This window comes from Malus domestica, chromosome 16, assembly GCF_042453785.1.
Source record: "Malus domestica chromosome 16, GDT2T_hap1".
Classification (NCBI taxonomy): domain Eukaryota; kingdom Viridiplantae; phylum Streptophyta; class Magnoliopsida; order Rosales; family Rosaceae; genus Malus; species Malus domestica.
The window spans coordinates 21093741-21112545 of NC_091676.1; the positions used below are offsets into that span (position 1 = coordinate 21093741).

Sequence of the window (18805 nt, forward strand, 5' to 3'; positions counted from 1 at the left end):
AACATAAATTTTTTTTACAAAAAGTCCAACATAACGTTCAAATAAATCTTATTTCATAAACAAAAAAAAAGAAAAAAAAAACAAATTAAGTTCACTCTTCCTCTTGGTCATCAGCAGGGGCATCGGCAACAGCAGCAGTAACCCGCAGTACATCAAACTTCCACTGCCAGAACTACATCTTGAAAAGGTCATCCACATACTTCCGCTACTTCTCATAGGTTTTATCAATATCCCAAACAACCTATAATGGCAATAAAATTAAATTAGTTATTGCAAAAATATTATTTTTAAACAAAAACAATTACACATTTTTAATAAAACTTATCGATAACTCCTACATCATGGAGTTCTTCAAGTACACAGGCACCATTTTCCAAGACTCGGTAGAACACTGCTTCCGCACCAATCCCCCTATATCAAACCTAAGTTCGACGAACGCTTTAGCCGAACTTTTGTCATCAAACGAGGGCAAACGCTTACGTCGGTACCTTTCTATTGTCAACACAGCTTTCCTAATTTTTTTTCCTACCACAAAAATTTAAAACGTAATAGCCTATTAAAACAATAATTTCAACCATATCAAATGTAAAACAATTAATTCAACAATATTTTTTTTTTTACCTTTCCCTTCACGAGAGCCTTCTCCCTCCTAACTTTTCGTTGAATCTAAAACATCAGCCATCGTTTGAAACAAAACCTTTGCAAAATAGGGTTCTGAAACAATGTTTATGTAAAACCCGACACACTTTGTGTGATGAATGCGCACTATAAATAGGAGCGTTTAATGTGCGGCTGACTGTTTTTAGCAACACTTTGCGAATGAATATGTAGAAAAAACTCGTCACGTAAACTTTTGGCGCCAAATTTTATTTACCTGCCTTTTCTTGCGCGACGAACACTAGTAGTTGCCGCGTGAAGTCCTGCGTGAAGTCCTCTTGTGCGATGAAATTGTTCGTCAGCAACCCTTAGTGTAAAAATATCGATGTACAAAAAAAAAATTGCTGCATTTTGAATCGAGGGAAATAAATCCCTTATGAGGTACCTAAATCCAACTAGGGGTTAGATCACTAAATGAATGACCATCACGTAAGTACATACGATCTGGACCGGCCATAACATCCAAGGCCAATTCTGAGGGTAGTCCATGTAGGTGCCTGTCTAGGGCTCCCACTTCGGGAGGGGGGCCCAAAAAATTTATATATCTTGTAAATAACATGAAAATACAGAAAAAGTAGGAAATATCATAATTCCTTTGATATTAACTTTTAATGATATTAGATGTAGAAATAGAATATTTTATCTATTTAGCGAAAAAAATTTATACATATCAATGTACAAAGAACCGGAGGTCAAAAAACTTTAGGGCCCTACTTCAAAAGCTCGCCTAAGGCCCCAAAATTCTCAGGACCGGCCCTAATAACATTCCTAACGGTTGCTGATCAAACATGACATCCATGGTAAGTAATTATGGAATATTCTCTACTAATTATATGCATTGAAGTTGGCCATTTTGCACAGTGGAGGGACAGTGAGGAATCTCTTGTATAAACATGAGGACGACAGAGGGCCGGCATTTTTAGACTTTTTATCCTTTTCCTTCTTTTATTTATTTATTTATTTTATTTTTATTTTGATTTTTTTAGCATACAAGATACTTATTCCTTAAAAAGAGAGAAAAATAAAATTTGCACCTTCATCCTTTTTTAAGCTATAAAAAGTCCCTCTCTTCTACAAAAAAAAAACCCAAGAGAGAGTGAAAAATGGAAGAAGGAGAAGAGATTAATGCAGCAGAAGAAGAAAGAGAGAATATCAGTCTCAAGGACCTCTCTAAGAAGCTTGAGGAATTTGCCAAGGCTAGAGATTGGGAGAAATACCACAGTCCCAGAAACCTACTCCTGGCTATGGTAATTAAATCTTTTCCCATTACAATTCTACGATCATCATTTGTTTTGGTAACCATGACACTGTATATGTTTCTATGTATGATGCATGTCTAACAAGTTCATTGGTCTCTCTCTGCCTAACCACGCATTTCTGTGTTACTTTTCTCTGTCATTAGTTTTTACGCTTGGGTCATGCAATCTTCTTTGCTTTTGGAAAATGGTTTGAGGACATAAGATGCTTATATTTTCGTATTGTGAGGTTCGATTATATTAATTATGATGGTTATTTTTTTATTGTGTGGTTCAAGTTCACAGATTGAAGAATATAAGTATATATACATATACGTACATACATGTTGGAAGATGTTGTTCCTTTGCCACATACATACATACATCTCTTTGTAGATGCAAACATATATTTCCTAAACACGTGCATGACCTGTCCATTTCATTGATTTGTTGGTATTTCTTTATTTGATAATTACAAACTATTAATTTACGGGAATGAGAATTCAAACTAGGGTTTAAATGGACGTGCTCTGGTCAACTGCCCCAATTTATATCTGCTATTTTTTTTTTTTTAACATAAGCTATCTTTCATGAATGGCCAACGCCAGTAAACCTTATTCATTCAAATATGAGTGGGGTTAGCAGTTTCTGAAATATGAAATCCCTACTCCAATTTTGCATTCATAATGCATGCAATACTCTTTTGCAAACATTTGGGGTGGGATACCATAGACAGATCGTACTTTTTGAAGTTTATCTTTCAACTTTGCCCACTTGAACACTTCCTTCAGAAAGATTGGGATGAATTCTGATTAGGGAAGCTGGCACGCACTGGGGACAACTAACAACGTGTAGTGCCTGTAACACTCTCTTTGACTCACATCAGGACCCCTTCCTGCATATCCATACAAGACCCAAGTAGGCGGGTCGATGGGGTGTAGGCTAAGGCGGCATATTGGGTGTTGCAAATTTCATACCCTAATATGTGGAAAGCTTTCATTTAGCTTCTTTTTTTTTACCAAGTGTACATTTTTAGAAAACTTTGATTGCAAAAAGATAAGTTAAGCCATTCATGCATGAGTGGTTGAAAATATATAGAAATGGAATTTGAAAACAAATAAATAATTTTCATGGTTGCTATAACATACACGATGGATGCTGCATGTGTAGGTGGGAGAGGTAGGAGAACTATCAGAAATCTTCCAGTGGAGGGGAGAGGTGGACAGAGGGTTGCCAAATTGGAAGGAATCAGATAAAGAGCATCTGGGAGAAGAGCTTTCTGATGTGCTTCTTTACCTCATCAGGTTGGCGGATATATGCGGCATTGATCTTGCTGATGCTGCCTCAAAAAAGATTGTCAAGAATGCCATCAAATACCCTCCCAAATTCTTCTAAATTAATTACCTTAATTATTAGAACACATGATAATTTCTGTATTTCTCAAATTTGTTTTTTTATTAAGATGATCACTATGCCACAACACTGCATCTACCACGGCTAATTGACCATGGATGTATAAAGTCCGTTATAAAAGGTCAAATTTAACCACGGACATGTGAAGTTCGTGGTAAATAATTATTATAACAACGGGTATAAACAAACCCGTGGTTGAAATGGTTAAAGTATCAACGCGCGTTTAAAGCCTGTTATAATTTAGCTAAATATTACCATGAGGAAAGCCCGTGGTTGCAAAAAGTTTTAACAAAATCACCTTTTTAATTTATGACAGACTGTAATTGTTATCTTTGTAATTTAAATTTTTTATTTTTTAATCAACTAGTATCTCTAATCTCTAATATTAGAAAGCCAGAAGTCAAGTTTGATGTCTCAAGGCTTTACCAAAAATTATTGGACCAAAATAACCCTGAAACAAAAAAACGCATTAACTGAAAAGAAATTATTACTAAGGGTAGTTTTGTAAGAAAAAAATTACAATTAAAAGAGATAAACAAAAGAAGAAGAAAAGGAAGAAAAAAAACCTAATCGTGGAGGACTCGAACTAAACTGCCACAAACTGAGATAAAATAGAAACAAAAGAGAAAAGAAATTGAATGTGCAAAAAGGAAACCTAATCGTGGAGGACTCGAGAGTAAACTACCGCAAACTGACTAAGAAGATGAATAAACTCCCAAGAACTCACAAATCCACATTAAGTAATTTACAAATCCAACATTAGAGAAGGAGGGAAGAAGCTTCATTGTTCCTGCTACTTCGAATGGTTTGAGGAAATTTTGTTTTCAATTTCATTCTATGATGCTACCAACAGTTACTAGACTCCAGCAAAAACACAAATAGTGCATTGTGAAGCTCGTTGTTCCTCTTCTATTTTTGAGTCGGTCATGATTTAAGACCGATGGATTGTTTTTATTCTACTTTGTTTAGTTTTTGTATTTCTATGTTTTGCATCTATATACATATTGATTGGATTCTATCAAGCACTTTTGTTACATTTGTGCTTCGCCTACTTTTTCATGATGTTCATGGTTACATTCTGCAATCTACATGGAGCACATCCTGGTATTGCAACTCTCATTTCTGCTTAATTATACATACACAGAGAGGCTCTTTTGTAGAAGTTTTAATCTACAAACATGATAAACCTCGATATGTAGACGTGTAAACGAAGGAGGGAAAATGTGAACGTGTGAGAAAGCTGTTTCGTGGAAGCGGAGAAATAAAATCGATTGCTCCATTGTGAAATTCGAAATCAAGCTCTTCTCCACTGATACCCAAAGGTTTTTATGTCAGTTTTAGTTTTGCTTAAGTTTGGTTTACTTAACCATTCTCCTTTGCTTATATTACTTGCTTATCCCTTCAGGCATTTCTCACATAGGAGTGGTCTTCTATCCTTTTGACTATTATTTTTCATGTCACAATCCTCTTCTAGTAAGAAACTCAATCTATGGCCTGGTGGTTCAAAATAAAAAAGGAGAGCCTTGAATTATAGCGATCAATTTTTTTTACAGGCATCATGTATTCACTTGCATCAAGATTGCTTGCTTTTTGTGTAATTGACTTTGAGGATTTGAATTTTTCAATATATGGGCCCTAAGTGATGAGTTTTGATTTCTAAGCTTTATATTTTTCCTTGTTTGTCTCATAGGTGGTTGGTGGTTCTAATTCATGAGGGTTTATAATTCAAATATCAACTACATTTATAGCCATCTGCAAATTTAAAGTGCGATTGGCTTTAGGAGATGTGTGTCTTCTTGAAAAAAACGATTGCAGAGAAGACGAATATCATTGGAGGACCAAGGTTGGAACTAGGACTTGAGTTTTGTTTTAGAGTGTGAAGCAAAGTCTCTACATATTTTGGTGATTTGGTATATTTCTTAATATAACTACTCATTTTGTTGTTAATTTTAGTGTAATATTTGAATATATGAATTTTAATAAAGTTAAATTTTCAATTTTGTATATAAATATCTTATATATATATATTATTAAATCATTTTTAATTTTTTTTACTTTTGGAAATTTTTTTACAACGAGCATTAGTCGTGATCAATTTGTAATCCACAATAGCCATAACATGTGGTGTTAGATCTCAATCTACTACGGGCACAATTCGTGATTACATTGCATTTGACAACGTGCATAGTCCGTGGTAAAAACAAAGACTTTCTATCACATCCAGAATACTAACGGACACAATGCCCGTGGTAGATTGCAATTTATCACGGGCATCCATCGTGGTAGATGAGCTTTTTTCTTCTAGTGGATGAGCTTTGAAACTTAAGAGTTTTCAATAAAATGTTTAAATGAATTTAGAGTGGAATGTCTAATTAATTTAATTTCTCCTTATTTTCTTATTGGCTGATGGAGATCATGTATAATTCAACAAGTTTGTCAATACAGACACTTAATACCACAGTTCAGTGATATTCATTTTACTTGTATGTTAAAGGTCAAAAATTCAAATTTTATGCATAACGAGTTTGATACCATTTTTTTCTCTCATTGTTGAAGAAAAACAGGTATGTCAATAATTTTTTGGAAATACCACAAAATGCGACATTTTCTTAATCTTGAGACAAAAATATGATTTTTTTTTAATATGTATAGAACATGCACACATGCACATTCGCTGGACAAAAATAAGATTCTCCTACACCTTGAAATGACCTAATTGCCCTTGTATATAAATGGGTTATTTCCTCCCATTTTCTTATTTCTCTCTCTACTCTCTCTACTCTTTCTCTCTCTCTCTCTGGCGAAGAACCCTAACAATGCAATCACCCTTTAATAACCCACCTCAGCGGCAGCAACCCTTTCTCTCTCATCGATGATCTTTTCATCAGTCCCCTCTGTCCTCTGTTTTTTAATTGGTGACCCAAGATTCAGATCGCATCTAACTTTTAGGTGGCAATACAATTCCCAACTCACAATCCCAAAAGCTTGGTGTGTAATGGAAAGTAATTCATCCACCAAAGCTCTCATGAAGGTCATAGGTGGGATTGGATGAATCACCATGAGTCAAAGCCCAGTACGAGTGATGTTGGTTTCTTTACGATATTTGGGTAATAAAGTTTTTAATTTTTTAAAGGTTTGTTTATGGGTTTTGATTTCAAAGTGCAATATTTATGAGTTTTAATTTCTGGGTTCGTATGTTTTATGGCTACTGGGTTTCTTGGCTTTACCTGTATTTTGTGAGTTCGTGGGTTCTATGGCTGGGGTCAAATATTTCTTAGGGCTTCAATTTTTCCATAAAACTATACACTGTATGCACACGAGAGGCATAAAGGAGGTCAAATTTGGGTTTGTGCTCAATTATTGTAGTCTAATTTTGACGTAATGTAGTGAACAAGGACACAGAATCATATCCTATAAGATTTGAACCTATGACATCGGGCTTTGGAGACTTAAGCATGCTTTGTTCATGCTTTGTGATGTGCATCTTTTCATTTAAGAAAGCAAACATTGTTAATGATACCAAAATAACTTCTCCCTTTTCCATTTACTAACAAAAATTACATGACAACTAAATCTGAAGAAAAGTAAAGGAAAAGAAACAAATTTAGTCCCTATTAAAGCCATTTAACATATCACAAAAATAATGTTCATTTCCTGATGCCATCTACAAGAATTGCAGCTACAAATTTTTCCTGATGAGTGCATACGACGTGCATAAGGTGTGCATGTCTTGTGTGCATGGCATATTATGTGCATTTAATGTGCATTCTGTGTGCATGGTATGTGTGCATGTTATGTACATATAACAATGATACATTGTACGCATGTTTATTATCATAAAATACTTAGCTAATACATTGAACAACAATAAAATGTCATATAATTCCATTATGGTTGACGCGGTTCATTTCCCTTCACTAGTCGACGAGAATCCTCAAAGCCCTTGTTGCGTTCCTCCTCTATTTCAACATTTCCATCCTGAGAACGCTCGTACGAATCTATATGGCCCCGATGCTTTTGGAACAATTCAAAATTTAGGAATGTGATCATTTCTCCAGACATGTCAGCCTTTGTTTTCTGCTTGTTTACACAGTAGAGCACTTCGTTGGCTTCACCGTTGAGGTCCACAAGCTTTTTTTTTGCCTTCATTAGCTTGTGGTTCTAATACTCGGCGATGCCCATCTCATAGTTGAGTCTTTTGCGACCTGATCTATACTTTTCAGCAGCATCACCGAGTCCACAGAGCTAAACGATGACGTAGGATTTGCCTTCAACAACCCCGGAAGTGGAGGAGGTTTCATGTTGTACCAGCCATGGAACTCCGCGTTATATCCCTTAGTTTCATGTGGGAACTTGGACATGTTTGTGTTCTCAATTGTTTTGGCTATACACAAGTCTATGTGTGAGAAACATATTTATACACAAGTCTACCATAATGAGGATGAAATCAGTGGTGTAAAAGAGGGAATGTGTTGAAGGTGTTTATGTGGTGAGGATATGATGCATGTGACCTTCAAAAGTTGTAAGAACCCCACCATTATCTTTTTGTCCCCCAACTTGAAAAATGCTTCCAAATGTTGTTACTTCATTTCCAACATAAAGGCTAGTGTGTTATCAAATCTCACACCTCCTACATCATGTTGTGCATGGGTTGGTCCAGGCATTTCTAACTATTTTGTAATGGTGGGGACTATATATTCATAGTTTCAACAAGACATGGGTTCGAAACGTGGAGGTTTTTACATTTTTTTTGTTTTTGTTTTTAAACCCATTGTTATTGTTTTAACTCATCATCTGAATGACCTTTTGAAACTCACAATCCAACATCTTGTATATACTAATACCAATATACAAGCATAGGGCAAATCATATGGAGATGACAAATGTGCATATTGTGTACAATTTCTTTCATATTGAACTAAGACTTGTAATTCACAAACATTTTTAGACAAAAAACCATTCCATATCGAATTCACAAAAATTTGCAAGTTCATAACAAAATTAACAAATATTGAGCCTTCTGTAACAAGCACACAAAGTCAAATCCACAAACACAACTCCATGAATCTTCAATACCCTAAACAAAAATTAAATGCAAAACTCTTATGATTGAAACCCATAAATCTAAAGTAACAAAACCCATAAACACATAAAGATTTCCAGAACACATTTAAGGCCCTCTTTTCCCCATCCCTCTTTTGTTTGACTTCCCATCTCTGCAAATCCAAAATACTTAATTGAACAAACAAGTAATTAGTTGCAAAAATGGAGACAATGACTGAGTTAGAGAGAGAAAGAGATGAGAGAGAGAGAGAGACAAACCTGATGGCAGTGGAAATATGGTTGCCGAAGCTTCACTGGCTAGAAAGAATGGAACTTTCCAGCCAAAACGCAAAATTTGGTACAAAAATCATGTCTTTAAGGATGGAACATTGATGCAAATGAGAAACCCTCACTTTGAAGCTTCACTCTCGACTTCTCTCTCTTGGAAATCGGAGCTCAAAAATTTGAGCTCAACCTAGAAACCCAGAGCTCACATAGCTCTCTCTGCATCCTCTCTTCCAAATGACAAAAATGATGAAATGAGCTAAGGGTTTTTGTATTTATATGTGGGCTTTTAGTAATTTCTGTTTTGTGCATGATATGCATGGCCCGTTTGTCCTATTCATGTCCCAAGATTAAGAAAATGTCCCATTTTGGGGTATTTCCCATAATTTTTTAACTTTTGGAAAGAAAAAATTATCTTATTTTTGGGTGTGCCTTTCAAAATGAAATAAATAAATAAACAAGCTCGTTTCCATAAAAATAAATAAAAATAAACAAAAGCCTATTAAAGATGGCACAAACCTGGGCTTGCCACTCACCATTGCCAGCCTTCTCATGCTTATGAATAGAGTGCCCTACACTAGTAATGGCATCAACAAGAAAATTCGCCTCCCAAAAGACATAAGTCCAAGAAATAGAAGAAAATGATCCTGCAAGTAATATGATGACCTCTATAATAGTTTTCAATCACCAAGGTGTTCTGCACTTGTTTACAAGAAACTTTACTAAAAATTAAACAATCATTTGCAAAAACCAAGTTAGAAATTTTGAACCCTAAAGGAGAAAAAAGAATACCAACTTTATTTTAATAATTACAAGCTAACAAATTTAGTTGTCTAATCAATGGCTCCATTCATAAAATCAAGGTGTAAGGGGATAAAGGATCGCCCTGCCAGATTCCCGGTGAAGGATAAAAAGAACCCTTTGCTTCTCCATTAATCAAGATAGAGAAGGAGGTTGAAGTGACGCACTCCATGACTTTAATCCAATTATAGTGGAAACCAAAATTACTAAGCACCATACGAATATAGTCCCAACTTAGCATATTGTAGGCTTTCTCAAGGTCCAACTTAATGGCCCACATGACACGATCAATTCGACTCAAGGACCGATGCTAATAGAAGTTTGCTAACTCTCCTAGCAACGAAGGGCAGTACTTTTTTCGTAGTAATAGTGGGCGGGTCTCATGAGATCTTTTAAAGGATTCCTTATCACACCGGAACCCAACCTGCCTTTTTTATTCTTAAATCCAAAAAGAATTTCATGAGCAATAAGAATGTTAGTGATAGTTTTGTTAGTAATGATTTTCCTGGGGCAAAAGCCCCTTGATTTTCAGAAGTACACTATGCAAGCAGAGGCTTGAGCCTAGAAATGATGATTTTAGTGATAATTTTGTAAATAACACTGCATAAGCTAATAGGCCTATAATGATTAATAGTCTCAAGGCTCTCAACTTTTGGAATTAGGACGATATTAGTAGGATTAATCAGTTTAAGACATGAGCAATTATCAAAGAAATCTCTAACCAATTTAATAACATAATGCTTAACAGTGGACCGACAATGTTGAAAAAATGGGACTTGGATTGTCTGCCCTCCCATTTCGGTGCCCTCCCCGTGCCCTCTTGTTTTGTATGGTCACGGTTAAGCCACGTCAACATTTTATATTGTTTTTTTTTTATAAAAATAATAAAACAAAAAGAAATAGTAATATAAAATGTTGACGTGGCTTAACCGTGACCATACAAACAGGAGGGCACGAGGAGGGCACCGAAATGGGAGGGCAGACAATCCAAGTCTGAAAAAATGTAGCATGCAACCCATATGGTCTCGGAGCGTCAAGTTTCCAATGTTGCTTCAGCCATCCAAATTTCATTTTCAGAGACTTCCTTTAGTAAATCGATATTTTGTGAATCAGTTATACACAAATTGATAATTGATGCGAAATAGATAAGCACACAAATTAAACCCTCTTTTGACAATCGTAGTAAAGTATGTAAGTAGGGATCGTTCTGGACCGGGGATTAGGAGGGATTGCTAAACACTTGGAAACTGACTTAAAAACTCAAAAACAAAGTTTAAAACACTAAACTAGACTCAAAGAATGCAAAACTAAAGTTTAAAACACTTAAACAAACATAAAACTCAAAACAGCAACCTAATGACTCCAAACTGCCTAAAAACCACTTTCTGGGCAGTTTGAGAACCTAACAAGAACTTGGACGAATTTGGGTGAAAACTTGAATCAAAACACTTAGAAACACAAATCAAACACCTACTAACTAATCTAAGACTTCAAAATAAAGGGAGATTTGTTTTGGACGAAAATTGAAAACAAAACAGAAACTTTAAAACAAACAGATTGTAAAAACGTTTTTTGATGAAAATGATGGATAAAAGGCTAGTTAGGAGGTTCTTCTCCACACATGACACACTTGCAAACAAAACGATTTTCAGTTGTTCTTCCAATAAATTATGAATACTCAACGCCCCAAATTAACCGTGAATTGCACTAATTAACCCTCAGTTTTTCCACAAGTTATTGAGTTGGATGATTGCATACGACAACCCAAAACATTCCCTACAAGTTCCCTACATGAATTGCATAATAGAGATACAAGCACGAATCATTACGTTCTATGAAAAACATAAGCATTGAGGAAGCATTTGTTACTATGAATTGCATGAAACTTATGCTAAGAATTCATTCAACGCGATCGTTTTCAAGCGACCTTCACTACTTGTGATTATAAGATTGTAACTATTAGGTGAAACTCCCTCATAATCTAGCATCATATTCATGCATGAAAACTAAGCGTGCACTCTCAATCAACATACACAAATAAATTATCAATCAAATAGATGAACGAATTGAATCCACAACTTATGAAATAACAACTGAATGTAATCAAATCATATTGCAAGCATGTACATGGTTTCGAATTACCCCCCAACTAAGGGGGTTTAGTTTCTCATACTCACAACACAAAATTTATTGAATTGAAACATCGAAGACATAAGAAAGATTACACCTAAAACGCCCAACAATTCCACTTTGAATTTCTGACTTCAAGCTCCTCTTTCTTCTTCTCCTTGCTGCGGCAGAGAGGGTTTAGGGTATTTTTGGATGTGATTTTGGTTTTAGAAGGGAGTTAGGATGGTATGGTGGTGCGGCAAGGGGTATGGATGGTGTATGGAGGTGTAGAATGGTGGCTGGAGGTGTAGACTGGTTGCGGCAAGGAGTAGGGAGTGGCTGGTTTGGATGGAGGAGTGGCGGCTAGGGGTTCTAAGGATGATGGTGGCTGCGGCAAGGTGGGGAAATAAGGTTGGAATAATTTCTGAATTGTGTGTAGAGATGCTATGTGCGGCTAGGTGTAGAAATATATATATAGGCACTTAAAAACCCTAACAAATCAGATTAGGGTTTCTAGAAACCCAAATCCACCAGAAAAATAGGTTAAACAATCAGAAATTTGATGAGAAAAGGGCCTAGGGTGCGGCAATTAAGTGGGCTAGGGTTAGGGCTTCTAGAAAGCCTTGCAAGGCAAGGAAATAGGTGTTCTAGAAGGGGGAAGGTGCGGCCCAAACCCTAGGGGAGATAGATTAAGGTTTAACTTGGCAGAAATTAAATGATTAGGCCCTAGGGTGCGGCATAGGCTTAGGATCCACAAGGAATTAGGGTTTAGGTCATCTCAAAGCCCAAAGCCAAGAATAGAAACTCACGAAAATGGAAACCTCCAAGAATAGGAACTTCCAACTTTAGAAACTTTGGTTGCCAATTCCGACTTCTTTGTTCTTCACTTTTATTTATTCATTTCTTAAGCTCCTTTGACCTTCAAACTCGTCCATTCCTCGTGCTCCATTAGCATACACAACATTCCGGCTCAATTTTGCTCCAAAAAGCTCCAAATTGCATCATTTCATGTAATATGTCCTTTAAACCTGAAAACACATGAAAGTAGCTTAAAAGACTACTTTAACGAAGAGAACATAACGAAAATGCATAAAAACTAGCTAACTAAGGCGCATAAATATGCTCCTATCAAATTCCCCCACACTTAGCTTTTGCTAGTCCTCGAGCAAAACAAAGAAACAAAAGAAAAACAAAATGAAACAAAACAAACAAAACACAACCTAAACCTTCCAACGTTTGCCTCAGAGATTTCCAATGCACATGACGTATTAAAGATTGTTATCCCCACAGATTTGAGTCATCTTTACACAAGCACATACTTAATTAAAGCCACTACTCACTAGTTCACAAGTAATCAATTAAAACAATGCTTTGAATGTAGTAACATGCCTTAGAGAATTCCCTCAATTCCTTACAAGATATACACTCTATTTTCACTCAGATTTTCTAACTCCACACCCTACACTAGTCATATGTGAGAAGATTGATGCAGATATGAAAACGAATGCTCACATATATGTTTCACAAAGAATGCAATTTCTAGAGTTAAGAAGCATGTTTAGATATGATCTCATGAATGGAATGCTACTACTTAGATGCGAGAACCAGTGACACCATATGCTCATACCAACTTCAAACTCCACAAATTGAAACACATAACACTCAAGATAGAATTTAAAGGTTGTAACGGGGCTTGGGGTGTTGGTTAACAAGGAAAGGATAGGGAAAACAAACGTTCTTCAAGCAATAGTAAGCAAAGCACTGAAATTGAGACTTAGAATTCACTTAGATTGCAGAAATTAACTTTAAAACACAAGGGGAAGACTTAAACAACTCCTTAGGGCCGAATTCATTGTTTTGGACCCTTACTTCAACAAACAATACTTTGGAACTCTTTTTCTCAACTTTTCAACTCTTTTTTTCAAACTTTTCATATTTTTTTCTTCAATTTTTCTTTTTCCACGAATTTTTTTTTTCTTTTCTTTGCCGTGCCTATGGCACACAATTCCTCATGAAAAACACTTCCCCCACACTTATTTTCTGCTAACATGGATCAAAAGGAATTCAATTCGAATCATGCTTTACTATGCTTTAAGAACAAGGGTATGGATAGTCCTAATCTAGGCTAGGTGAGGGTAATGTGGGTTAACAAAGAAAAGGCTAAACAAGGCTCAACGGGGTTAAACTTAAACATATAATGGAGTAGGGCACACGGCTTTTTGGCTAAGGTGGTGGTCACTACACAACTTCATCTTGAATATGTGTTATGCAATTCAATGACATGCTTTGAATGAAATGGGCATGAGTTCTAGCATTTGGAACTAAATGATGAAACGCCTTTTAAGTAGTAACCAAGCAAAGAATAATGAGATCATGCAACGACTTAGAAAACAAAGAATGCACAGATTTTAACTCTCCAAATAAACATTTAGGCTCAAGTCTCACAAGGTTGTAGCGTTAGTTTGAGTTCCTTCCTTCAAGCATGTTACAAAAACTGATTTTTTTCTTTTATGATTGCATGTGAATTCATAAGTTATACCCACAACCAAGCATAAACAAAGAGTAAATCAAACTTTCATCCATGTTAATCACTCTTCTTTAACAGCCATGTAATTACAAACCGAATCCTCATCATTGTGTTGGAAGGTACCCTAAGACACAAGCAAACACACAAAAACAACTCCTTTTGGGTTTTTAAAACAAATTTTTCAAATTTTTATGTGATTTTCGGATTTTTGCATCAAAACACACTAAAACACACCAAAACTGCTCAAAAACACTTGGAAACTGACTTAAAAACTCAAAAACAAAGTTTAAAACACTAAACTAGACTCAAAGAATGCAAAACTAAAGTTTAAAACACTTAAACAAACATAAAACTCAAAACAGCAACCTAATGACTCCAAACTGCCTAAAAACCACTTTCTGGGCAGTTTGAGAACCTAACAAGAACTTGGACGAATTTGGGTGAAAACTTGCATCAAAACACACTAAAACACACCAAAACTGCTCAAAAACACTTAAAAACAGCAAGGAACAAGTCTCCAAGTAAAGGGTGATAAAATCCCACGAATTTGCATCTAAAACACTTAGTTACCACAAGTCTCCAAGTAAAGGGTGATAAAATCCCACGAATTTGCATCTAAAACACTTAGTTACCCCCCCCCCACACTTAAATCAAACATTGTCCTCAATGTTTCAAGCATAAAACCACACTAACAAAAAGAAACACACAAACAGCAACTAAAACAACTAAATAGGCAGATTCGAAATAAATAACAAAGTGAAGAGTTTAGGAACGCAAATCTGGAATTGGAGTAATTCCTTGGTCTTCCTTTGTTGTATTGCATGGGTTGCCTCCCAAGTAGCGCTTTCTTTAACGTCGTACAGTCGGACGAAAAGCCCATTCACTCCTCAATGGAGCCCACGGCACCCAAAGAAATATCATCCACGGTTTGTTTAACAAAGTTCTCATAATATGGCTTCAAACGGTGTCCGTTCACTTGGAATTCATGACCTGTTTTGAGACTTTGAATCTGGATGGCACCATAAGAAGATATGTTTGTAATAACAAACGGTCCAATCCACTTAGAACGTAACTTACCGGGAAACAAACGTAAACGGGAATTGAACAATAGCACTTTCTGCCCAATTGAGAATGATTTCCCACGGATCATGTTGTCATGGAAAGCTTTGGTCTTTTGCTTGTAAATGCTTGCATTATCGTACGCCTCGCGCCGTACCTCATCAAGCTCATTCAATTGCAATCTCCTTTGACTTCCTGCTTCCTCGAGGTTCATGTTAAACTTCTTGATGGCCCAAAGTGCTTTGTGCTCCAATTCAACAGGAAGATGGCACGCCTTGCCATAGACAAGTCGGAAGGGGGACATCCCAATGGGTGTTTTGTACGCCGTACAATACGCCCAAAGTGCGTCATCAAGTCGTAGACTCCAATCCTTCCTCGTTGGCCCAACGGTCTTCTCTAGGATTTGCTTGATCTCACGGTTGGAAACCTCGGCTTGCCCATTAGTTTGAGGATGGTAAGGTGTAGAAACCTTATGGGTGACACTGTATTTCCTCAATAACGCTTCAATGGTCCGATTGCAAAAGTGTGACCCTCCGTCACTAATGATCACTCGTGGCATTCCGAACCTTGCAAAAATGTTAGTTCTAATAAAATCTGCAACCACTTTAGAATCATTAGTTCGGGTGGCCTTTGCTTTCACCCACTTCGACACATAATCAACCGCAAGCAAAATATATGTAAAACCATACGAAGAAGGAAAAGGACCCATAAAATCAATACCCCAAACATCAAAAATTTCAACATTTAGGATAGAAACCTGCGGCATTTGATCCCTAGCACTAATACCACCCATTCGTTGGCATTTATCACATGTTAAGCAAAAAGTTTTAGCATCTTTGAAAATACTAGGCCAATAAAATCCACATTGTAACACCTTAAGGGCTGTGCGTTGTGTGCCAAAGTGCCCTCCACATGCATATGTGTGACAAAAACTCAAAATTGAATAACATTCAGAATCGTGCACACAACGACGTATAATCTGATCGGGGCAAAATTTCCATAAGTACGGATCATCCCACACATAAAACCGTGCATCATGCCTAAGTTTATCACGTTGGTGCCTAGTGAACTCACTTGGAATACGTTTTGACACCAAATAATTAACAATATCGGCATACCAAGGTGCACTAACCTTAATGGACAGCAATTGTTCATCGGGGAATGTCTCCAAAATCGGCAAAGACTCCTCATTATGCACCATTCGGCTTAGGTGGTCAGCCACCACGTTTTCACTTCCCTTCTTGTCCCGAATCTCTATGTCGAACTCTTGAAGTAGCAATATCCATCGAATTAGCCGTGGCTTGGCCTCCTTTTTGGTGAGCAAGTACTTCAGAGCTGCATGATCAGTGAAAACAATTACTTTAGTTCCAATTAAATATGATCGAAATTTATCTAAAGCAAAGACAACGGCAAGGAGTTCTTTTTCCGTAGTGGAGTAGTTCAATTGTGCATCGTTCAACGTCCGTGAGGCGTAGTAAACGACATGCGGCCTCTTGTCCTTTCTTTGTCCTAAAACAGCTCCTAAAGCATAGTCGGACGCATCACACATGAGCTCGAAAGGTAGACTCCAATCCGGTGGAACAATGATGGGTGCCGTGGTCAACAACTCCTTGAGTTGGTTGAATGATGCCGTGCACTCCTTGGTGAATTCAAACGCCACTTCTTTTTGTAGGAGTCGGCAAAGAGGTTGTGCTATCTTCGAGAAATCTTTGATAAACCTACGATAAAATCCTGCATGGCCAAGAAACGAACGAACCTCTCTAACCGAAGTCGGAGAGGGTAAGTGACGTACAAGATCTATTTTCGACTTATCAACCTCAATACCCTTTTCAGAGATTATATGACCTAAAACGATACCTTGTTTAACCATAAAATGACACTTTTCCCAATTAAGTACAAGGTTAGTTTCAACACAACGTTTTAGGATCAAACTTAGATTATGCAAGCAACTATCAAACGAATCACCAAATACACTAAAATCATCCATAAACACTTCAATTATCTTTTCTACGTAATCAGAAAATATGCTCATCATGCATCTTTGAAATGTAGCAGGTGCATTACATAAACCAAAGGCATGCGACGATATGCAAATGTACCAAACGGGCATGTAAAAGTGGTTTTTTCTTGGTCCTCGGGTGAAATGACAATTTGATTATAACCAGAATAACCATCAAGAAAACAATAGAAAGCATAACCCGCTAACCTCTCAAGCATTTGGTCAATGAACGGCAATGGGAAGTGGTCCTTCCTCGTGGTGGTGTTTAGCTTCCTATAGTCAATGCACACCCTCCAACCGGTTTGAATACGTTGAGGGACAAGCTCATTCTCGGCATTAGCTACCACCGTCACTCCGGATTTCTTTGGCACGCATTGAACGGGCGAAACCCACTTACTATCCGAGATTGGATAGATAACCCCACAATCTAGAAGCTTTATGATCTCCTTTTTCACTACTTCCATCATCGGAGGGTTAAGACGGCGTTGAGCCTCTCTAGTTGGTTTGGCCCCCTCCTCAAGAAATATGTGATGCATACAAGTTGTAGGGCTTATACCTTTAATATCGGCCAATGTCCAACCTAGGGCAGATTTGAACTCCTTCAAAACTCGAAGCAATTTCTCCTCCTCTTGTGCCGTGAGGGAGGAGGAAATAATGGCAGGTAGTGTTTCATTTTCTCCCAAGAAAATGTACTTCAAATGGCTTGGCAAAGGCTTGAGTTCAAGGATAGGTGCCTGAATTATGGATGGAAACAATTTGTTAGTCGAAATGGGAATGGACTCACGGGTAGTATACTTACCATCAAGCTTAGGTGAGGACTCAAGGGCAGCCACAACTTCAATTATTTCCTCATTAGGGTGCACGGCATGGCCTAGTCCATGTATGCCGTGGGTTACACTAGAATCTGCCCCCTTGGTTGTAATTTCCATGCCTCGTGTAATGACTTTTTCAAGCGCATCGTCATTCAAATCGTCGAGATATCCCTGCGCCAAAGAGTCAATTATATCAATAGAGAAACATGAATGGTCCTCACTAGGGTATTTAATGGAATCAGAAAGATTAAAATTAACAACTTCGCCATCGAATTCCATGGACAAAGTTCCACTATACACGTCAATATTTGTCCAGGCCGTCTTCATGAATGGCCTTCCAAGTAGAATGGGCAGCGAAGGAGCATGGTCCGATTCATCCATTTCGAGGACATAGAAATCCGCCGGGAAAACTAAATGATTAACCTGCACAAGAACATCTTCCAAAACTCCCTTTGGATAGGCGTTAGATCTATCGGCCAATTGTATTATTACCCCATCATTTTTCAACGCTCCTAAGTTCATAGATGCATAAATGGAATATGGCATAACATTTATAGAAGCACCTAAATCAAGCATGGCATATTCAAATCTAGTGTTCCCAATGACACAAGGAATGCTAAAGCTACCTGGATCTTTGCATTTGGGAGGTAGTTTGCGTTGCAAGATGGCGGACACATTCTCACCTACCTTTACCACTTCCTTAGTCGACATCCTCTTCCTAGTGGTACACAACTCTTTCAAGAACTTAGCATACCTTGGAACTTGCTTGATTGCATCTAACAAAGGTATGTTAACTTGAACTTTCCGAAAGGTTTCAAAGATATCCTTTTCTGCCTCTTCTTTCTTCGTTTGCATGAACCTACTA

General features: G+C 37.1%; 1 protein-coding gene across 1 annotated transcript; it reads left to right on the forward strand.

Moving 5' to 3' along the window:
- Nucleotides 1–1689: 1689 nt before the first annotated feature.
- On the forward strand, nt 1690–3479 carry LOC103408302 (uncharacterized). The gene is made up of 2 exons (XM_008347161.4): nt 1690–1904; nt 3063–3479. Exons 1-2 carry the CDS (start codon nt 1761–1763, stop codon nt 3285–3287), a joined length of 369 nt encoding a protein of 122 aa, XP_008345383.3. The 5' UTR covers nt 1690–1760; the 3' UTR covers nt 3288–3479.
- The last annotated feature ends 15326 nt before the right edge of the window (nt 3480–18805 follow it).

What these genes read in the sequence shown, in the direction of transcription:
- LOC103408302 (XM_008347161.4), top strand. Translation starts at nt 1,761, where the DNA reads ATGGAAGAAGGAGAAGAGATTAATGCAGCAGAAGAAGAAAGAGAGAAT. An exon ending in GAAACCTACTCCTGGCTATG is followed by an intron (nt 1,905 to 3,062) that starts GTAATTAAATCT and finishes CTGCATGTGTAG; the next exon opens with GTGGGAGAGGTAGGAGAACT.